Source organism: Argentina silus (genome assembly GCF_951799395.1).
Source record: "Argentina silus genome assembly, chromosome: 4".
Classification (NCBI taxonomy): domain Eukaryota; kingdom Metazoa; phylum Chordata; class Actinopteri; order Argentiniformes; family Argentinidae; genus Argentina; species Argentina silus.
This window is the reverse complement of record NC_139658.1, coordinates 12,062,075-12,083,613: the sequence shown is the minus strand read 5'-3', so window position 1 is coordinate 12,083,613 and position 21,539 is coordinate 12,062,075. Positions and strand designations below refer to the sequence as shown.

General features: G+C 44.7%; 1 protein-coding gene across 9 annotated transcripts; it reads right to left on the bottom strand.

Annotated features, from left to right (window-relative positions):
• Positions 1–6,034: 6,034 nt before the first annotated feature.
• On the bottom strand, positions 6,035–21,298 carry eif4ba (eukaryotic translation initiation factor 4Ba). 9 transcript variants are annotated; one of them, XM_083667998.1, is made up of 15 exons: positions 21,262–21,298; positions 18,922–19,077; positions 17,479–17,684; positions 15,335–15,451; positions 14,885–14,939; positions 14,316–14,462; positions 13,489–13,647; positions 13,153–13,320; positions 11,978–12,281; positions 11,708–11,805; positions 11,323–11,584; positions 10,954–10,991; positions 9,576–9,705; positions 7,463–7,535; positions 6,035–7,047 (listed from the first exon to the last, which is right to left on the bottom strand). In XM_083667998.1, the coding sequence occupies exons 1-15, from the start codon at positions 21,272–21,274 to the stop codon at positions 6,967–6,969; spliced, it is 2,007 nt and encodes a 668-aa protein (XP_083524124.1). In that variant the 5' UTR covers positions 21,275–21,298; the 3' UTR covers positions 6,035–6,966. The 9 variants fall into 9 exon arrangements, with proteins under 9 accessions (XP_083524124.1, XP_083524126.1, XP_083524125.1 ...); XM_083668000.1 differs by having other exon boundaries at positions 11,717–11,805; XM_083667999.1 differs by having other exon boundaries at positions 13,159–13,320.
• Between the last annotated feature and the right edge of the window lie 241 nt (positions 21,299–21,539).

The window sequence follows — 21,539 nt, the reverse complement described above, 5'->3', positions numbered from 1 at the left end:
CTCTCTCCCCTCTCAGCCCGCACACACAGACCCTCCACTCTTCCTCTCCCTCTTTCCCCACTCTCTCTCTCTCTCTCTCTTTTTCTCCACAGGGGAGAGAGGGCAGCTGTTTTGGTCGGCTGACGTCAGGCCCTTCCCCTTTTCTTGGCTTGTGTTCAGCCCCTCTCTCTCTCTCTCTCTCTCTCCCATGGGGCAGCGATTAGATAGCGGTTCAAACTCCCCAACACCCTGTCCACCCAGACTATGCAACTTTGCACAGGAGGGGAGAACATACACACCAATTCTCTCCTGTTTTTCCTCTCCTTCTGCCGTCCTTCTGCCCTCTCTCTTTCTCTCTCTCTCTCTCTCTCACTCTCTCTCCCCCTCTCTACCAGGGGATTGGTTTAGATAGCAACTCTCACTCCAACATGTTGTCCACCTAGACCCTGCAACTCTGCATGAGAAGTGAGAAAATACACAGAAGAGCAGCAGTTCTGTCATCGATGTCTCCTCTCCTCCTTCTGCACCCTCTCTTTCTCTCTCACTCTCTCTCACAGGGGATTGGTTTAGATCGCAACTCTCACTCCAACATTCTGTCCCCCTAGACCCTGCAACTCTGCACAAGAAGTGAGAAAATACACAGGACAGCAGCAGTTTTGTCATCTGTCTCCTCTCCTCCTTCCCTCTCTCTCTTTCCCTCTAAACTGAAAACAATGATAGGCTCTGTTCTAACATCTTAGATCAGTGTACCCCCCACCCACCCACCCACCGCAAACAAAAAAGTCATTAACAATAAGTTCTTTCTAAACCATGTTGTTATCTCCAAGTTAGATCCCACAGGCAGACCTTGGTGTTAGAAATGGGACAGATAAATGCCTGGTGGCTAAATTTGGGCAGGAAACACAGTTGAACAGAGCTTTACCTAATCTGGTTGCATTTGTGAACTCAGGACAGGACTAAACAGACACAAGTTAAACATAAATAAAAGCCATTATCAAAAAAAGTCTAACCATTATATGATAATACCACTACTTCCAAAATCCTCATTTGTTTTTTAACCATGCCCTCTAGCTTTGATATTGACCCATAAAGGGAAAAATAGTGATGAAAACAGAAATAAAACAGCAACAAAGGGGGCGTTCCAGTTTGTCAATGTAGCGAAGCTGGAGAGGGTCTCCTGCGAGAGTCACATGGAGACCAGGACCTCCTCGGAGAGAGCCAGCTGGTATTTCGCCCAGCCATCAGGAATAACACCCCAGAGTAGAGAGCAGGGGAGGGTGGGGGGGGGAACACAAACACACCATCAGCCCTCCGGACCTCCACTCACTCAGTCATACAGAGAGAGAACTCACACTGATAAGATACATTGACACAAACATCCATATTGAAACATATACACATATTAAACACAGCCACCGGATGTAACACATACACACACACACACACACGTCCTCATTATAGTGAGTGAGAACACTACACGTCAACGTACTACACACACTCCACACTCACTCACACTCACACACACACACACACACACACACACACACACACACACACACACACACACACACACACACACAGGTCCCAGCACAAAACCTGTTGCTGGTGAGCATTCCTGGATGGAAACATAAACATGCTGATGGCTGTATCAGCAGAGAGATGGCGGACCCTCCTGTCCCTGACCAGTGTCCAGACAGACAAACGCGAGGTGGAATCAGCAGGACCCCGCTCAGCTGCCACCGTGGGTCCTGTACACCGCAGGGGGCTATGAGTGATCTCAGCAAAAAGAAACAGTGTCAAAATGCTGTAGAAGGACCACACCTTGGGGGTTGCACCATAAATCATGGTCATGTAGTGCATTAGTGTAGTTGTTTTGTTCAAGATTACCTCATATGTGCTTGGCTTTATTCAAGGGACTGTTACACAATGTTCATGTAGAAATATAGTCAGTAGAACAGATATGGTTATATGTTATGCAAAGGAATAGGAATAAGGAATTGTTACAGCTCTGTGTGTTTTTATCCGCAACTTTTCAATGAAGATAGATGGATATGGAACAGGCCTGGTATTGCTGATTAATTAAAGATACACTACAGAAGTTTAATTGCTAATTGTTTACCTACATTTTTTGCTGGAGTGTTGAGTGTATGTTTGTCGTACTCCTATGATATAATATCAATCAACGTATTGCCTCATTAAGGGGCAATCTGGGATTCAAACAACAACAAAGCGGTCTCCCCAACACTTTTTTTGGTAAACAGCTGAGGGATGGGGCTGGAGCAATGTAACCCCTCTCAATTTCATAGATGGAGCTATAACTGCAAGAACAGACCACCCAAAAGAAACAAATGATAGTTTTAAATATGTTTCAAGCTTTGCAGTGTGTGTTTATAATTATATCGTATATTTTTTAAGCGTATATTTTGGGTTCTGATGGAGTAAGACAGTTGAACTATAAATGAGGCATGTATAAGTTATATTCTTCAAGAATCTATTGATATACATTACACTTTATTAGGAACACTATACTAATACTGGGTAGGGCCTCCCTTTGCTCTCAAAACAGCCTCAATTCTTCGTGGTATTGATTCCACAAGATGTTGGAAACATTCCTTTGAGATTCTGGTCCATGATGACATGATTGTATCACACAATTCCTGCAGATTTTTCAGGTGCACTTGGTAATCTCCCGTTCTACCACATCCCAAAGGTGTTCTATTGGATTCAGATCCGGTGACTGAGAAGGCCACTGAAGAACACTGAACTCATTGTCATGTTCGTAAAACCAGTTTGAGATGACTTTTGCTTTGTGACCTGATGCATTATCATGCTGGAAGTAGCCATTAGAAGATGGGTAAATTGTGGCCATGAAGGGATGCACATGGTCAGCAACAATACTCAAGATAGGCTGTGGCATTCAAGCGATCATTGATTGCTATTAACGGGCCCAAAGTGTGCCAAGAAAACATTCCCCACACCATTACACCTCCTCCACCATGAGAAGGTGTACAGGTGTTCCTAATAAAGTGTTTAGTGAGTGTACAGTGCCCTCCATTCTTTTAGCTCTATATTCCTACAGTTTGGAGTTGAAATCGAACAATAACTATGGGATGAAAATTGAGATTCCCAGCTTTAACTCAATGTTTTTTTTTCAGATTGTTTTTTTTTTTTAAACATACTTCCCCTATTTCAGGGCTCCAAAAGTATTGGTAAAAATAATATAATGTCCAAATAAAGTACTCATGTTTAGTGTTTGATATTTAGTAGTGATGCTCTGTCAGGCCTGTACTGCAGCCTCCAGTTGTTGTTTATTTTGAGGTCTTTTTGCCTAAAATCTTATCATCAGGAAATGAAATGCATGTTCAATTGTATTTAAATCTGAAGACTAACTTGGCCAGTCAAGAACTTTACGTTTTTAGGCCCTGAAAAACTCCCTAGTTGCTTTGGCAGTATGTTTGAGGTTATTGTCTTATTGTATAATGAAGCGCCAATGCATTTGGAGGCATTTGCTTTTAGTTGAGCAGACAAGATGTTTCTGTACAATTCAGAATAGATTCTTCTGCTGCTGTCAGCAGTAACATCATCAATTAAGACAAGTTAGCCAGTTCTTGTGGCAGCTATACAGTGCCTTCGGAAAGTATTCAGACCCCTTCACTTTTTCCATATTTTGTTGTGTTATAGACTCAATTTAAAATGGATTAAATTAAAAGAATTTGCCATCAATCCACACACAATACCTCAGAATGACAAAGCGAAAACACGCTTTTAGAAATTTCAGTAAATTTATTGAAATGAAATACAGAAATACCTCATGTACATAAGTATTCAGACCCTTTGCTATGATACTCTTAAAATTAGCTAAAATGCAAAAATGTCATCAACAAATCACTCAGTAAGTTGAATTGAGTTCATCTTAATGCAAGGATAATAGTTCATGTAATTTTGGAATTAATATCTTTGTTTTTATAGGGTCTCTGATTTGCATAGGAATCAATTACACACTAATTTCTAAAAACATGTTTTCGCTTTGTCATTCTGGGGTATTGTGTGTGGATTGATGGATAATTCTTTTAATTTAATCCATTTAAAAAAAAAGTGAAGGGGTCTGAATACTTTCCGAAGGCACGATACATTCCCAAACCATAGCACTCCCTCCACCATGTTTCATAGATGAGGTGGTATGTTGTAAATCTTGGGCAGATCCTTTTTTCTCAAAACCTTCCTCTTGCAATCACTCTGGTACATGATTATATTAGTCTTTTCTGTGCACAATACCGCTTTCCAGACTGCTAGCTTTTTAGCAAACTGTAATCCTTTTTGAGGAGTTTGCACCTTGTTGTGAAGCCTCTGTAGTTCGGCTGGTGACGTATTCTGCGGATGATAGTCCAACACATTCACGCCTACCTCCTGGAGAGTGTTCTGGGTTTTCTCTTAATTATGGTGAGCATTCTTTGGTCATCCAGTGTAGAAACTTTCCTTGGCCTACCAGCCTGTTTGCGATTGCTGAGCTCACCAGTGCTGTCTTTCTTTTTTAATGATGTTCCAAAATGTTGATTTTGGTAAGTCTAAGGTTTTTGCTATGTTTCTGATTGATTATTCTGCTATTTCAGCCTCATAATGGCTTCCTTGACTTTCATTGACATGTCTTTGGTCCTCATGTTGACAGACACCAGTAGAAGACTACAAAGGCAAATGCATGGCTTAGAATCAATACTAGACATTGACCGCTCTTTAATGCCTGCACAAATGAGGTGACGGAACACACCTGACTAACCAGAAACACCTGTCAAGAAGTGTGGTAATGTGAACATTTTCAATACTTTTGGTGCTGTGAAATAGGGGAGCTATATATAAAAAGTGTTGTAATTTCTAAATGGTGAAATCAATCCAAAAAAAGAAAACACTTAATTATACTACTAATAATTACTTCAGTAATTGTTTCATGTTGAATCCAAACCGTTGCGAGTATAGAGGTAAAAGAAGACAAAACGCTTCCTCTTTCCAATACTTACGGAGGGCATTGTATATCATGTATATCAAGTCCTAAAATTGATGTAACAATCCCAGATTGCCCCTCTTACAAAGTTAGGCTAAATAAACTCAAGTTCAAGGGCATTGTGTGCCCTTTTTGACCAATTCTAACATTTCTGGGCATTATTTCTGACTATTTAGGGGAACCTTTTAGCTCAAGAGCACACCCAGAGGCAAAACCGTCCACAATCCACCTTTAAACTTTGCTTATGACAACACAATTAAGGATTCAAGTTTAAATGAATACATTGTGTCTTATTTGATTGTAAAGATACTATATTTCAAGCCTTGCTTTTCAGCATGATGAAGTATTAAAACACATAAGTGAAGGTGTATATATACAGTCCAACCCTTGACATACTCTAACAATGACCTCATAACTTCTATGTAATGAACCCAATGTAGCAATTATTTAAAAATGTGAAAATCCGGGGGTGATCCCCATATCCTCTCTTGGGCAGCACAACGGTTATACCAAATGTTTATATTTCTCTCTGAAGTGTGAATCACTGCTACAACTATGTAAAATATTAAGTGCTTGGAGAGACAGTGGACCTTGATGACCTTTTAATGTGTCACTATTTAGTCAGGTGTAGAAAAGTTGAACCATCTGTACTGTAATTGTGTCTAATTGAGATGAGATCTTGCCTTCGAGCAGTTGATCTGGCTGTGATGGGTGAGGTTCTGTGGGGAGGTATGAAAGTTAGCTGCCGACTTTGCTTTCAAAGCTTGGCAGTTTATGTCCTATGTACTGTATATTCCCTGTGGAAGTGCTGTAGGGCAGAGTTTGACGATTAAAATTAAATGGTGTAGGAAACATATTAGATTCTCTTGTTATCTGGAAATGTTCTATTTTTTCTTATGTAACCCCCCCCCCACCAAACAAAATCAAATCAGCTTTGGCATCACTGAAATGAAACTACAATTGATCAAATGTCTGCATCTATCCAACGATACAAAATTATATAGAAGGAAATTAGGATATTTAAAGGTTAGTATGGGATTTACTGGAAATCAAAACCACTTATCAATTTCAATACTTTAATAGAGGTACATCATATGAGGTCAGAAGATCTGGATTTTCTAATTCATGTCTGAAATAGCTAAAAGGCTCAATCATGACCACATGTCCTCCAGCATAATAATTGAAGCTCAACCTCAGATTGAATTTCCATTGCTCATAGAACAATATTGCATCACACTCCCAAGAGTAATGGGATCATGCAAGCATAGAAGCCTTAAAAAAAAAAGGGAGGGGAGTCAAACAATTAAACAAGGGAGACAAAGTAGAATGTTTTACTTCACGAAGATAGAGCCAGCAAGGTTGTGTTCAGGAGGGCACACAGTGCTGAATGTTCCAGGTAGACATCCTTACTCTACGTGTCAGAGGCATGTCTGTTGTTGTACACAACATATTTCTATGTGAACGTTCCACAGTGTTGAGCCCCGCTGAACACAGCTGAAAGCAGCCTTGCCAGCAAAGCCATTCTAACAGCAGCCAACCGATAGGTGTGTGCACATGCCCCTTATTGTATTGGAGCAAAACCAGCCACCCACCAGCCAATGAATCTTCCTCTGATGTTGATTGGGTTCAGGAAATGCAGACGCAGCCTGGTGTGCCAAATGCAAACCATTACAAATTTAAGCAATCACTTTTTTTACCCCACTTTTTTATTTATTTATTACAATTATTTCAATTTTCCATCTTGTCATGTGTCTACTACTCCTTTCCTTTTCCATTTAAAACAAGTCCAGTATGTGACTATTCTTTTAGAAACTGAAAAGTCCTGAAGAGGGGGGAAGGGGGGGGTTCTGGGATGGGTTTGAGGGAGGGAGGGAGCGATGCCCTCCCCAGATGCCACTACTCCAGGTGAGGAGATTTTCATATTTAATGTGAGATTCTTTCATTCTCCGTTTCTCCTCTTCGCTCTGTCTTGTCTCCTTCTCTCGATCTCTCTATTCAACGCTGTCCTCCATGTCGTCGCCTTGCTCTCCGTCCATTAGCAGAGCAGCGTACTTACTGGCTGAGCTGAATTTCTGAAAGAAAAAATATCGCAAAAGAGAAAGTTGATCAGTAGGGGTTTCCTATATTCGTATTTTCCGTTGTCATTTTTGTGACTTTGCAATTAAAGCCAGTGGGGGTTTGAAGACCGTACAACAATATGGAGAGAGATTCAAGGAACTGACAATGCTATGAAGAGATACTACGAAAAAGACGAAGAGAATGGAAGGATAGGCAGTTTTCATTGAAGGACTGAAGTCAACATGAATGGACAATCGGGTGGGGGGGGGGGTCATTTAAGTGAAAGACTGAATATGGTACAGAGGGGGAGGGGGGTGGGTTTCAGTTAAACTGAACTTGACATGAGGGGAGAGTAGCGCAGGGGAAGTGGTTCAGGACAGACCAGATACACTATGGGGGGTAGAGTCACTTGACAGCACCAGGACTCACGGGGGTGGGGGACTCTTCGTATTTCTTTGGCTCTGGTGCTGGTCTTGAGTCTCGGTCTCTTCTGTTATCCTTTCTACAATCAGAATAAACACTAAGTTAAACTTCACTGGCCATCTAGGTTGAGCATCAAAGCCTGTTTGAGTGCACATACAAGCACTAGCACAATGCTAGACAGAGCATCACAAATTCAATCCACTGGACAGCTGGTCATTGATCAACTTCTTGTCATTTAAATTAGAAACAGTCAATCAAACAGTATGTCCTCTAGACACTCACTATTTGAATACTGAACTAATGACCTAAAGAGAGGACTCATCATATTCACACCCTCGTAATCTCTCGATTAACTTCTAAAGGCTGGTAAACAGTTTACGAGTCATCTACTACCAATCAGAGAAAATGATGGTATGGTTTAAAGGGACATGTCACAGATTTTTGACCTCAAAATCAATGTCCAGATCACCTTACGAATGTGTGGGCATGTGAAAAGCTTCCTGTAGATCAAAAGCTAGGTATCGCTAGGGTGACGCTGGGTGACTTATTTGGGGGTAATCACATGGTTTTTGAAAACTACATGGAGCTTTAGAGAGGAGTGAGGTTATCGTTTCTGAATTAGCTACTGTCTGGTTTGTTGACAACCATAAACACCATGCTAGCGCATACATTTGTGTTCACTAACATGCATCTCAGCTTACACACGCCGTGTGGCTGGCTGGTAGGCGCAAAGTACTATTGATGTAGCAGTTCATCATTCAGACATATTACTCCCAGGTCCGATTAAAGGCTATTTTCTCACTTATTTGCTCTAACTTTTATATTTCCTGTCTATTTCGATAACAACGGCCAATAACAACTTGCGGTTGAGTCGTGGTGACAAATCAATGATATTTTCCGGAAATCTGCCACCTCTGTGAAATTCTGTTCTCCCTAATAATAATAATATAAATCCCCGAAATGGACTTGCAGGGGACATTAGCTGTTGTGTTTCTACATGCGCGCATGATCCGAAGAGGCAGCCAACAGAGACAGAAAGGTGAAAATCGGCGAGTCCCTCGACTAGAACACCATAGCCATAAATGTTGGTATACAAAGCGAGGACAGGATAGGACCACTCCATTTTAGAAAGCACTTTCACCAGGCCAAAACAGCGTTCGTAAATGACATTTATTTTCAAGGGACCTCATTCCTAGATCGCTCCTGGTTAAACAGTCATTACAACCATCGGGAAGATTTTAGAAAGCTTGAATGTTACATACTGGACCTTTAAAGCCCTCGCCACAATGTATGGCAACCGGTATTTGCTACAACAAAGTTAAACAAAAAGCCAAGCCACAGCAATATTGAGGAGGTAGCTAGGTCCAATTGAATTATTTTAAGGGTCAGTGTATTCCCTTTGTGTTCACTCATCAGTGTTTATCATGTCACCTTTACTCTTACGTAGCCATACCGACAAATCACATTGTTCTCACACCCGTTCTCGAGGACCGAAGAATTGAAAATACATTTTGATGCTTTTTGGAGCCTTACAATGGTTCACTTACTTCAACTGTATTCAAAAATGTGAATACTAATGCTAGGTGACCTTGCATATGCCACAAACACGGTTATATCCGTAGAGGGCGCACTCCCCTACATTAACGATCATTATATGGGGAACGCCAGGCAGTCAACTTGTCATCTTCTGTGCCTTTAGCGGGCGTAAATCAAATGTTGGTGAATTGCCACCTGCTGTGCTTGAGTGTCCACTCCATTGTCTCAGGTCAGTCATTACTTGTCGCCAGTAGATGTGAGTCATGCCCCTGAAAGCCATTTCCAATCTGTAACATAAACCTAATGAACGCTTTAATCCAATTGTCTGGTGTTTCCCAGGTCATAGGAAGTTCCATCCTAGTTGACTACACTGCACACCTAATCCTTTCACACTGCAATGAATGAGAACAGCAGCATGTGCCTTCGCTATGGGATAAAACTCTACCACAGATTGGGTCGGATAAGGGTAACAATTGCATTGCTAATAACTTGCTCCGTTGATGGATCGGACTATAAACCAGCCTTCAGAAGTGCCCTGTAGATCTCCTGCCTGTTCTGCTAGTGCCACTTGTTTTTGGCTGACCTGTCTGCCTCCCTCCGTCGATCTCTGTTGGCCCCCTCTCCTCGGCCCCGCCCTGCTGCAGGCCCCACGGCCCCCCCTCTCCCCCGTGGGGGGCCCCGGTCCCGTCGCACACCGTCCACCTTATTCTCGTCTGCAAGGGAGAGCCCAAACAGTGAGGATTGAGGAAGGGGGGGGGGGGGGGTTGGGTTTAGGGTGTCAGGAACTCACTAAAGGCTACACTCAGCACTCACGCCACACTCCCTGATACAGCCCAGGTTTGCATTCAAGAGCATGATGGTTTGCGCAGTTATGCAAAGCATTCTAGTGTCGAATGGGAGGTTCACACTTCTAAAATTGAATCTTGAATGCAAGGTAGGCTTGGGGAAACCATTTACCACAATGGATGCAGAGTCTGCTGCTTTCACTGAGCAAAGGAATCACAGACATGACGTAGAAAAAAATCTACAATCTACTTAAAAACCGCCAACAGCTTATTCACATCAGGGTCACGTTTATGAGGTGCAAACGGGAGAAAATGTAACTGAGCATTCACACAAGAGGGGTTCAGGTAGAACAGTTCAGAACAGTTGCTCCTGTTTGGCGCTACACGCAACCCTGGTGAAGGAGCAGACACTGCGTCCCTTGAGGACCAGGGGTTCCCCACCGCTACACTACACCAGCGATGCCCAGTCCTGTTCCTGGCAAAACTCTCCTGGGTTTTCTGCCCACTGCCAATGCAACACTTCAGACACTGCCTCACAGTACTTTATTCATACTTCATAGTTCCTTCCAACTGACCCTCGATTATTTGAATGAACTGTGAATACAAAAAATACTAAAAGAATACTGATGGGCTAGGTAGGCTGATTTGCTTCCATATTGTTTGGTTATGAACCAACCCTTCAGAACAGTGCCAAACATGTCCTAGGGTGGATAGCCAATGGAAATGGGCAAGAGAACATGGAGGAGAGGTGTCAAGGACCAGAATTGGACAGTGCTGCACCGAAGGGTTCCAGATTAGACTGTAGTGGCCTCATCGCAATCCACCCCCTCGCCCGTCTCCCCTGCATTAACCAACAAAACAACTAAACCCCCCCCCAACGTGGGTAGGAAAACTACGAAGAATCCAATCGACAACCAATTATTTAGAATTGGAATGTGACAAGCAAGTAGTAATTGAAGGGGCGAGGGGGTGAATAAAACCCAAAACAACCCAGTCACACTCACTCTTGACTTCAGAGCATTAATCTGTTAGTCTGACAGTTAGACCAAAAGGCGTAGACGGACCAACTCTGGGATTTGATTAGTACCACAATCCCTGTTGCTCCCATTTGGACTGAACCACTTAAAAAAGCACCACCGCACTGCACAAACGCCACCATCCAGGAGTGGACCTTACCCTTTCCAGATCCTCTTTCGTCTGCAGAACTTGGAGAGCTGAAAAGAGAGACAGGACATGAAGACATTGAGCTGGACAGTCAAACCATCTTTAATGCTACAATGAAGAGGCTTTTCCATGTGGTCATCAATACAACATAGTTCCACCATTTTAGACCCCAGCGCTGCATGGTTTGACTTAGTCACACTTTTGAGTGTGCTGGATTGAACCAACAGATAATGAATACAGCAAGATGGTTCCAAAATGCTTTTGATCCCTCATTGGCTGTCAAAGCAACTGGGTGCTGATGAAGGCTCAGTTATGGGGGTGCATGCAGATTTATCATATGTTCCAAAGTCTCTACTTGTTCAAAAGAGAATGTCCTCTGACCTCAGCTTGGGTGGTGTTGTGCCGCTAGGGGAGACGGGGGCGCGTCCCTCCCCTTCGCTGGACCCTCCGCTCACCACACTGCGCTTGGCCCAGGCGTTCTCCTTGGGAGGGGGTGCAGGCATCACCTTCAGGGGCTCCTTGGTGACGGAGGAAGTGGAAGAGTTGGAGGATGGGAGGCGAGCCCCGGGGGAGGGAGGGTCATCTTCCCTCCCGCTAAACACCTCGTTCTCCACCGAGCGTTCGCTCTCTCTACGCCGTGAACCTGTGGGGGGAAAGGGGTGTCAAAGTTCACAGCAGTGTAAACACTGGGGATGTAAGAGCAGTGTTCTTAGACCACCTGAATCTGGAGGGGCTAGAAAATAATATATAAAAAAAAATGGCTCACCTCTCTCACCTCTTCCAGAAGTGCTTCCTGGCTGTGATGACTCACTTCCTGTACGGGAGCGCTCAGCTGGTGGTTCCTCACTCCTCCAGCTTGGGTCCCTGAAGGAGCAGCACAGAGAGGGTTCCCAATTAACACATCACATCAAGAAGCTAAGCTTCAACAACACATTTACTAATAGGAAACATTTACATTTCAAAACAGTTTAGGTAACCCTTCAGAGAAATACGCTCTTGAAGGCCCACTGCTGCTCCTCCTCCATCCCTCTCTAACCTGTCTCTGTCACGGGGCTTCCTGTCAAGGCCCCTAGACTTGTCATCATCTAGCTGCCTCAGGAGCCTCTCCTGCTCCTTCTTCAGCTTCTCCTCCACCTCCCGCTCCTTGGCCGCTGTATCCACGGGCTTGGCTGCTCCGAAGATAGAGGCACGGCCGGAGCTGGGGGCAGCTGCAGGAGCACTCCCACCACCACCGCCGCCGCCGCCACCGCCACCGCCACCGCCGCCTCCACCACCACCCTGCTCCTCCTCCTTGGGCATGCTGCGTGGCTTCAGAACCAACTTGGGCCTCTGAGTGGGACCTGGGCGGAAGGAACAAAGGAGTGGACGTGACTATAGGGATTCAATCGCATTGGAATAAGACGCTGTGGTATAGTGCAGTGCCTTCTCTTGAATCCTGTCCAATCCGATGGATTCATCAAACGCAAAGTCAAGTAAAAGTTCTGTCCGACAGTTTTTGATCATTTTGTGCAGTTGATTTATCTGTGGTGGTTATAAGAAGAGTGCACTGTGCCAATATACACTCACCGAGGACTTTATTAGGAACACTATACTAATACTGGGTAGGGCCTCCCTTTGCTCTCAAAACAGCCTCAATTCTTCGTGGCATTGATTCCACAAGATGTTGGTATTCCTGGTCCATGAGGACACACAGGATTCCTGCAGATTTTTCAGGTGCACTTTCAAGCTGTGAATCTCCCTGTTCTACCACATCCCAAAGACTCAGATCCTATGACTGGGGAATGCCACTGAAGAACACTGAACTCATTGTCATGTTCATGAAACCAGTTTGACACGACTTTCGCTTTATGACATGGTGCATTATCATGCTGGAATTAGCCATGAAGGGAGGCACATAGTCAGCAACAATACTCAAATAGGCTGTGGCATTCAAGCGATGATTGATTGCTATTAACGGGCCCAAAGTGTGCCAAGAAAACATTCCTCACACCGTTACACCGCCATGAGAAGGTGTACAGGTGTACACTACTAAAGTGCTCGGTGAGTGTAATCCATTTATACATCACCACATAGGCCATAGTACTACGTGTGCACATATAAATAAAATATGAGTAAAAAGCACATATAAGTAAGAGTAAAATACGTTTTTTTTTTGTTGGAAAAGGCACACAAACAGAACAATATTATAAATGATGATACTCTTCATTTTACCCTCACCTCTCTCCTCGCGCCTTTCATCCCGTCTCTCGTACCGGTCCTCGCGGTCCCCGCCGTAGCGGTCCCGGTCCCCATAGCGGTCACTGCTACTCTTATTGTCGTCGTAGTCGCGGCGATAGCCGGTGCCAAAGGCGCGACGCCCTCCGCCGCCTCCGCCGAAGCCTGGGGTACAGTGAGTGGGGAAAAGGGACAACACTTAACGCGGGGCTCTGATAACGTGGCTAATGGTCGTCTGAATAGGAGGACTACGCGTCGTTGACTAGTTGGATCAGTGGTGTTGTAGCGGGGCTGGACCACACGCAGATACTGCAGGACCAGAGTAAACCACACCTGCAGCCTCACCTCCCCTGTCATAGTCTCTACGGTCCCTGTCATCGTAGCGGTCGCGGTAGCGGTCTCTGCCGCCGCCGCCGCCGCTGCTTTCGTAGCGGTCGTTGTCACGCCGCGGGCCGTCCCGGTAGCTTGAAGACTCGTAGCGATCTCGTGACCCTGGGAGGGGGACAACAACAGAGGAACCTCAGGGCGTGCAGCCCAGGGGCCGTGGCGACCAAACTGGCATTCAGAAAGCTAAAATAATACTTTTATTGTCGTATGTAAACATTTGCCTGGACTCACTAATCTTTATCGCCTACTAGAAAAAAATAAACCTCTCTCCAAACGGGTGATGACTGCACAGTGTCTTTTCACAAGTTTAAAAAGGACCTATTGGAAAGACCAGAGAATGGCTACAATTCTTGGATCATCATGGATCACAAGCCAAAACTACTCGGAGTTCTCCCAAGGATTTTTGAACAGTGTGGGGCTGGATTGCATCATCATAACCCGAAATGCGCAAAAACACAGCTAAAACGCTGAATTCACTGAGGCACATCATCAACACTCACTTTTGTTTTTAACAACAATGTTGTTGGTAATCAAAGATAGTTACTCTATCATTACTAAATATATAGTTTAATAAAGATAGCTACTCTAACATTACTAAATATACAGTTTAATTTGCCTTGAAATGTTCACATAGTGGCGCTGCCAAGTTCACAAAATGGCACAGCGCCACTTTTCCATTCTTTGGGGAGAACCCTGCTACTAACCATGACTAAGACTAAAACCTGCCTGCTGAATACATCTGTATGGTAGAGAGTTCGGGGGATGCGACTTACTCTCCCCGAAGGCGTCATCTCTCTTGGGGGGGGCTTCATCTGCCTCCACGGTGGAGCGGGCCCTCCAGTCGGTGTCTGTCTTGTCAGGGCCGCCGTCTCCCATACGCATGCCCCTGTCCCGCCCACCCATCTGCCCATTGTCTCTCTCTGGAGGAAAGGGAGGAAATAAAGGTGATTCGAAATGAATGGTCTACCAACAGATAAGGTTTCCTAAGAGGCTGGCTTATTGGAGGAATTATAAAGTGTGAAGAAAATGTTGGTTGGCCATGTATGGACAGGTGAAAGCTCAGTTTAGACACATTTACTCCAGTTCGGTGGACATAGAACGTGACTCTTGTGCACAACGTCATACACATATATCTACATTATTCTCCATCATTACAATAGAACATGATAATAATGCCAGTCTTGCTGTCCATTGGTTCTCAACAATGGTTTGGGTGAAGTCTGGCTATTCTTCCAGAAACACCTTAATGACAACACACGGAAAGAGTGTAATGCCTATTGAAAAGGTTCTGTGGAAGGTGATTGGGTAAATGTAATACTAGGTCACTTAGTGTGTAACTCACCCTTGTCATTGGACTGATCTGCAATATCCACACGGATCCTACGGTTGCCCAGGTTCTATTAGAACGGAGGCAGAAACCAAGAAACTCAGTCATTCTAATACAGCGTAATTGTATGCTGAGGCAAGTTGGTTCAGTCGTTTGAATGCATTTACATGTCATTTTCATGCATCTTAAGTCTTAAGTACATTTGCGTGCTCATTTATGAAAACGTGTTGGTGCTTTTCAAACCGCTTTAAGTATGTCACTTGATTCTCATTCAACATGCATTTTTTGTTCTTCGTAACTACAGGCCAAATACCGACTTGGGAAAAGCGCGCGTAACACGGATGTACACGTATATCATACTGACGTCAAAGCATGACTTTTGGATGCAGGTTTATGTTCTGACATTGTAGTAAAACAAACAGATGGATTAAATGACAGAATGGTGAAACTGCATGTCCTCCTCACCTCCTCATTGAGACTCAGCGCCCTCAGCAGGGAATCCAGGTCATCAAACTCAGCATAGCCAAAGCCCTTCAGTCTCTCTGGGTTGTTGGGCTCCCGTGGCAGGCGCACGGCACTGATCTGAGAACAGAAGCGAGAACAAGAAGAGTGAGGGTGACAGGGTGTTGAGGGGAGTGGCGCTGTGAGACCAGAGGAACGACCAAGATGAGTGAGCTTGACAGGGGCCTACCCCCATCCCCAGGCTATTGCACACAGAGCATATAAGCCTGGAATACCAACCAGTCAAACCTGGTGTTACATCCCCACATTTGTGTGCGTGTGGTGTCGTTTGTCTGTTTGTTTTTCCCTCTGTCTCTCTCCCAGTTATTGGTTCATCCCCCTGTCAATCATCGTTTCATCCGTCACTCCCCTGTTGCCCTTCGACCAATGGGTTCACCTGGCGGCCTCCATCAACGTATCAGATCATCGTCCGTCTCTGTTTAAAAGTCCCACGCACTCTTCAGGAAGGAAGAGGGGTGTGGTAGCATCGGAGCGGTTTTTCTCTGTAATTTGTACTCGTATCCTACTGTTCTGGTTAGTTGTCTGTCCTACCATTGTGTCCGCTGCCACACCTGTAGTTAGCCCCAGGGGAGGGCGAGTTAGGCAGGTAAGACGCCCATGGGCTTACACCTCCATCAAGCAGGTTGGTTTTGTTATATATATATATATATATATATATATATATATATATATATATATATATATATCAGGTCAGTTTCCCCAGGCGGGCGCCACCTCTTGTATTTTGGGTCTAGGGTAGGCGGGCAAGATTTAGTTAGTTAGCTGATGTTTCGTAGTTAGAACAGATAGGACTAGAAATTAGCTTTGGGGTTATTTTTGTTTTCATTTATTTGGCGCCGTCTGTCGTGTTGTTGGTTGTATGTATTTCTAATAAATCTGTCTTATTTTCATTTTATATTCAGTCGTTGTGTGTTGCACTACCACCGCACCAGCGGGTCTCAGCCGCATATACAGATACAGTATGTTACGTTTCTCCCCCCTTTTATATCCCTAGACGTAGTATCTGGGGGGGGGGGGGTTCGTAACACCTGGCCTTAGTCGGAGTGAAGTATTTGTAAGTATTTGTTTGTGTAATTATTTGATTTCAGCTAATCACATGGCTGCAAGGCGTTGCTCTGGATCAGAAACGTATGGTGCACAAGCACTGATAAAGTGCAGTGGGAGGTGATTGGTGGGAGATGATTGATGCGAGGTAAGGCCAATCGCTATGCTCTTGTCTGTTTACAACACTCTTTCTATTGGCTTACTGAAGGCCAAGTTTGACATGCTGGTCCTCCAGGCCTTTCACGCATTTGGCGGAATGTCTGGGGAGGAGACTAAGGGGAGCGGCACTGGTCTGAAAACAGAGGAGAGACCAAGATGAGTGAGGGTGACAGGGTGTTGAGGGGGGCAGGATTAGTCTAAGGTCAGGCAGGAGAAAGGAGAAGACCGTTCCTAGGACACCATCACAATATACTCTGTATGACACGGGTAAATAAAGTCTGATTTGATCTGAAGCAAAGTCATTAAGAGTGACTTTAGTGTAGGCTGTGTATACATATATTGATGCTATGTCCATATTCATAGAACTAATGTAGTCTAGGCACAAAGTAGCAGTGAGACACTCAAAACTGACAAAATTATTAGCCTGAGGATCAACTGGAAAACCCTTCAGCGCGTAAAATAGGAAGGGCAGGTCGGTGTTCTCACTGAAGCCTCCTTGTATAGATATAGGCAAATTCCCTCATCACTAACATCCCTACTTCCGATGTGTGCAGGAGAACCAGTGAAGTGTGAGGCTAACTCAAACGTTTCGCTTTCTGAAGTGAAAATGAGAATCAACCAGATATGCAGGTGGGAACATTATTACTACTACGATCTAACATCATTGGGACTGTCCCCTGCATATGATGATATGCAGTAGAGGCTCAGACATTCAACAGAAATAACCATCCTATTTAATAATTCATTATTAAATATCGATTCATTATATAGTGGCTTTTTGTCAGTCCCTAAATGAATACATGAAAACTACAGCTTTTGCTTAGTTAGATGAGCATCTATAGATTCCCCCCCCCCCCTCTCCATTGGTGGGGATGGATACATACCGCTAGGCCCCGGAAGAAGTCTTTGATGGACTCCTCGCTGACCTCATAGGGCAGGTTGCCCAGGAAGGCAGTGTAGGGGGGGCTACGGGGGAGGCGCGTGAGGTCCACGTTGGGCTCGCGGGCCGACCGTGGCGCAGTGGGCAGGATGGAGCGGTCGATGGCCGGCTCCCGGTACGAGTCTTCATTAGTGTGCCAGGAGGTGGACACTGAGGAACGACAGATGAATGTTGATGACTCATGATTAGTGTTTGACATATGGGAGAAGCTTGCATTTTCAAAAACGATACAGATACACAGGAAAAGGGTGACATTTTTATGACAGAAAGGTGCTGCCCATATGTGCTTGCTCTGAAGTTGGCCTGAGCCAGGCACAGTGCAGATTCACTAGTCTTTCCATTCTAATGATCTCTTGCCGGCTGTTAGGAAGTATAATTGATTTATTGAACCAATTTGATATGTGCAGTTCCTTTCTTGGGCCAACCTTCATGATTAATAGCTTGCCGACATCACAGGAATTCACAGCAAATCCTCTGACATTACTTCCACTCACAGTGAAACGTTTCAGCCACAACACGGATACGTATGCGTTCCCTGATCATAATAGCAATCAAAACCTCCATGAGGCCTATTATGGAAGAAAATGACGCAAGATGCTCCAGAAGTGTTTTTTTTTTTTTTTTTTTTTTTAAATCATACGGACAATATTTCAACCTGGGTCTACATCCGGACCCAGTTGCAGTAACATTGTCCATTCCATAAACATCTGCTTTAAAAATCTCGTTTTAGGGGGCATGTACACTCACTGAGCACTTTATTATTTATACTAATACTGGGTAGGGCCTCCCTTAGCTCTCAAAACAGCCTCAATTCTTGGTAGCATTGATTCCACAAGACATTGGAAACATTCCTTAGATATTCTGGTCAATGATGACATGATTGCATCACGGAATTCCTGCAGATGTTTCAAGTGCACTTTCAAGCTGTGAATCTCCCATTCTACCACATCCCAAAGGTGTTCTATTGGATTCAGATCCGGTGACTGGGAAGGCCACTGAAAAACACTGAACTCAGTCATGTTCAAGAAACCAGTGTGAGACGACTTTTGCTTTGTGACATGATGCATTATCATGCTGGCAGTAGCCATTAGAAGATGAGGAAATTGTGGCCATGAAGGGTTGCACATGGTCAGCAACAATACTCAAATAGGCTGTGGCATTCAAGCGATGATGGATTGGTATTAACGGGCCCAAAGTGTGCCAAGAAAACATTCCCCACACCATTAGACCACCTCCACCATGAGAAGGTGTACAGGTGTTCCTAATGAAGTGCTCAGTGAGTGCATAATACGTGGATTCATGAATGCTTTTAAACCCTCACTTCAAGACTTTGACAGTCTTTGCATGTTTGTATTTTACTGGACGCATAAACGGTTGTGTTACTCACCATCTCCATCCAGGTCATCGGTCTCGTCAGCCCAGCTGGTGGACTTGGCGGGTGGGTAGTCTCTGGGGGGAGGAGCATTGCCCCCACTGCCACTGCTGTCCTCGGCCAGGAAGTCAGTGAGAGTCAGGGTCTTCCCCTTCTTATTCTTCTTCTTAGCTGCAAAAACAACAGAGGGAGTACGGGAAGAACGATATTAGCGGACACGTCGTAGGCCTGTCTAACACGGAAACATGTAGTCCCTTACCCTTGCATCTACCCTCTGTAGTAGATCTGAGGGGATGGAATGGGTGAAATCAATACAGTGGCTCTACCAATGAGAGCTTCTGCCATATTGCTTAGACCTACTAAATTGTATCTGTTTGTGTTTTCGGTGAATACCATAGGGTAGCAGGAGGTAAGGGCATGCTAGTTTTCAGTTCAGTTCAGGGAGCTTAACAAGGCCCTGGGAGTTAAAGCAGGTGGATATAGAGAACTCTTATGTAAGAAGAGATAAAGAGGGTGACATTTGGGACACATTTTTCACCTCAAACAGAGGAATAACAGAAAATATAAAGCCTATGAAACTGCCTGACAAACGACAGTGCATCATTTCCACAAACCCCCCCCCCCCCCCCCCCCCCAACTCCAAAACATGCCCCATTCTCTGACAAAAACAACACCAGTGCATGGTTATGAAAAGGCTGGCTCACACCACCCTTTATGTCGACAGCTGCACACAAACAAATACTCCATTTGCACTGTTGTGAAGTGCTCCGCAGTCCAGTGTGTCAGATAAGGGACCTGCAATGTGTCAGGCCCTGATAAGGAAACAGTGTCTGTCTTCTAATGGGGTTTTCATACTGCTTGTGGCTACAGCCAGACAAGCCTTTCACCCACTGACCCATTCTAAAAGGAAGTGGTTGTGCAGCATAACCGGCAATATACTGTTATTGAAAAAAAACTATTGAGCATCAGACAATTGTTACTCTACTGCAGATTTATTTGAAGCAGATAGGCATTTCTCTAAGAACAGCTCCGACAAGTCAGACGTGCAAGCGAGACTCAAAATATCACAAAATGGTTAACTGCTGGTTGCAAGGGGTTCAAACAGAGACCAACTCTTCTGATAGAGCAGGTTTGGTTTGTTTTGGTTTGAAGCGGGCAGTGAACAACAAAGAGGGCTGGCAGCTTCATTGTGAAAATCTCAGCTGTCAGGACATTCTTTTCACACACACACAGCTCATCACACATACACACAGCCTGTTTCCAACCATGCCTACTGTGTTACACACTGTTTACAATGAGTGGGTGATAGCACTCACGGACTTTGACATGTAGTAGCTGACAACAAACATACTTAGCTAAATTGCACACCATCATTATGATTAGCCTTAGCAGCATATGGGACAAAATATAAATGATGGCTTGACCTCAACAACATGAACCATCAAATAAAGGGGAGCCAGTCATTCTTGATGATGTAACTTATGCATTGACGCTAGCAAGCTCAGATGGTTAGCTCATATGCTAGCTACCCGGCTCGACATACAACAACAACAACTGGGGTAGTTTCTAGTAATCAGTCACTCTCCTAGACGTAGTAGCAGGTAGCTACTTAGCTAGCCATTGTCATTACACAGGCTTAGTCAGCATAGGGCTGCTGACGGGGAAGACTCTGCTGGGGTTTAGGGCCTAGTGCTCGTGGCGATGCCAGACTCAAATGCGCCATTTGAACAGGAGTTGGCTAGCCAGTCGGTTTAAAGTTGAGGAGATGCCAGCGATGGTCAAGACGAGTGTCGAGCTGCTGTCTTGCTTCACCCATCGGGTTACCGAACACCTCTAATATGGGTACCCAAAATGTGCACGTGGGGAATTCCTTGGGAACCCCATACCATTCAACCAGCCCCTCCTCCAAGAAATGCGCTTGCGCCTCTTGCTAACGTTAGCTAGCTCGTCTGAGCCGCGCCACAGTGAATTGTAACTACATAAGACACAATGTGCCAGCTCTTCCCGCAGTTAGGAACACAGTCACCGCATGTCTCAAAACAACACACGTTGTCATTTACGATCACGCCTAAATACGACCTCTGAAGACAACGTGCTACCCATTACGCCAAGACCGGGGCGAAAATGATTCAATTGAGCAAGTCGCTGCCTCGCGTAGCTGCATCCCTCCCCACGGCCGCTGCGTCTTTATATCTCGAAAACACTCATTTAAGGCATTTAAAAACATAGGACACCGGCACTGATTGACACGACAATACATAGACATTCCTCACACGATATTTACTGATTTGAAGCGAGCTAATACCCTCTGAAATCCCCCAACCGACCCAGCTCTTTCCCCCTCATAAACCTCACCTGACGCCGCCATGTTGGAGAGCGAGATCGTACCAGGTTCCCGGATGAAGGCGTCAGAAGTTTATAACCGTGAACGCGCATCTCTGCTCGCGAGCCTGTCTTCCCTCCTGCCTTGCCCTTGCAGCCTATTTTCTAGTGCTAGATGTGGTCATCTGTACAGTAATCTCGCCTATTTGATTGAATATGGTGTCCTCTTAAGAAGCAGATGTCCTAACACAGATTCACAAACAGAAGACAATGTCATTGTGTGTCTCTTTTTTATATTGTATCCATAACAT

What these genes read in the sequence shown, in the direction of transcription:
- eif4ba (XM_083667998.1), bottom strand. An exon ending in AGATGACGCCTTCGGGGAGA is followed by an intron (nt 13,648 to 14,315) that starts GTAAGTCGCATC and finishes TCCCCCTCCCAG; the next exon opens with GGTCACGAGATCGCTACGAG. An exon ending in CGAAAGAGGATCTGGAAAGG is followed by an intron (nt 9,706 to 10,953) that starts GTAAGGTCCACT and finishes TCTCCCTTGCAG; the next exon opens with ACGAGAATAAGGTGGACGGT.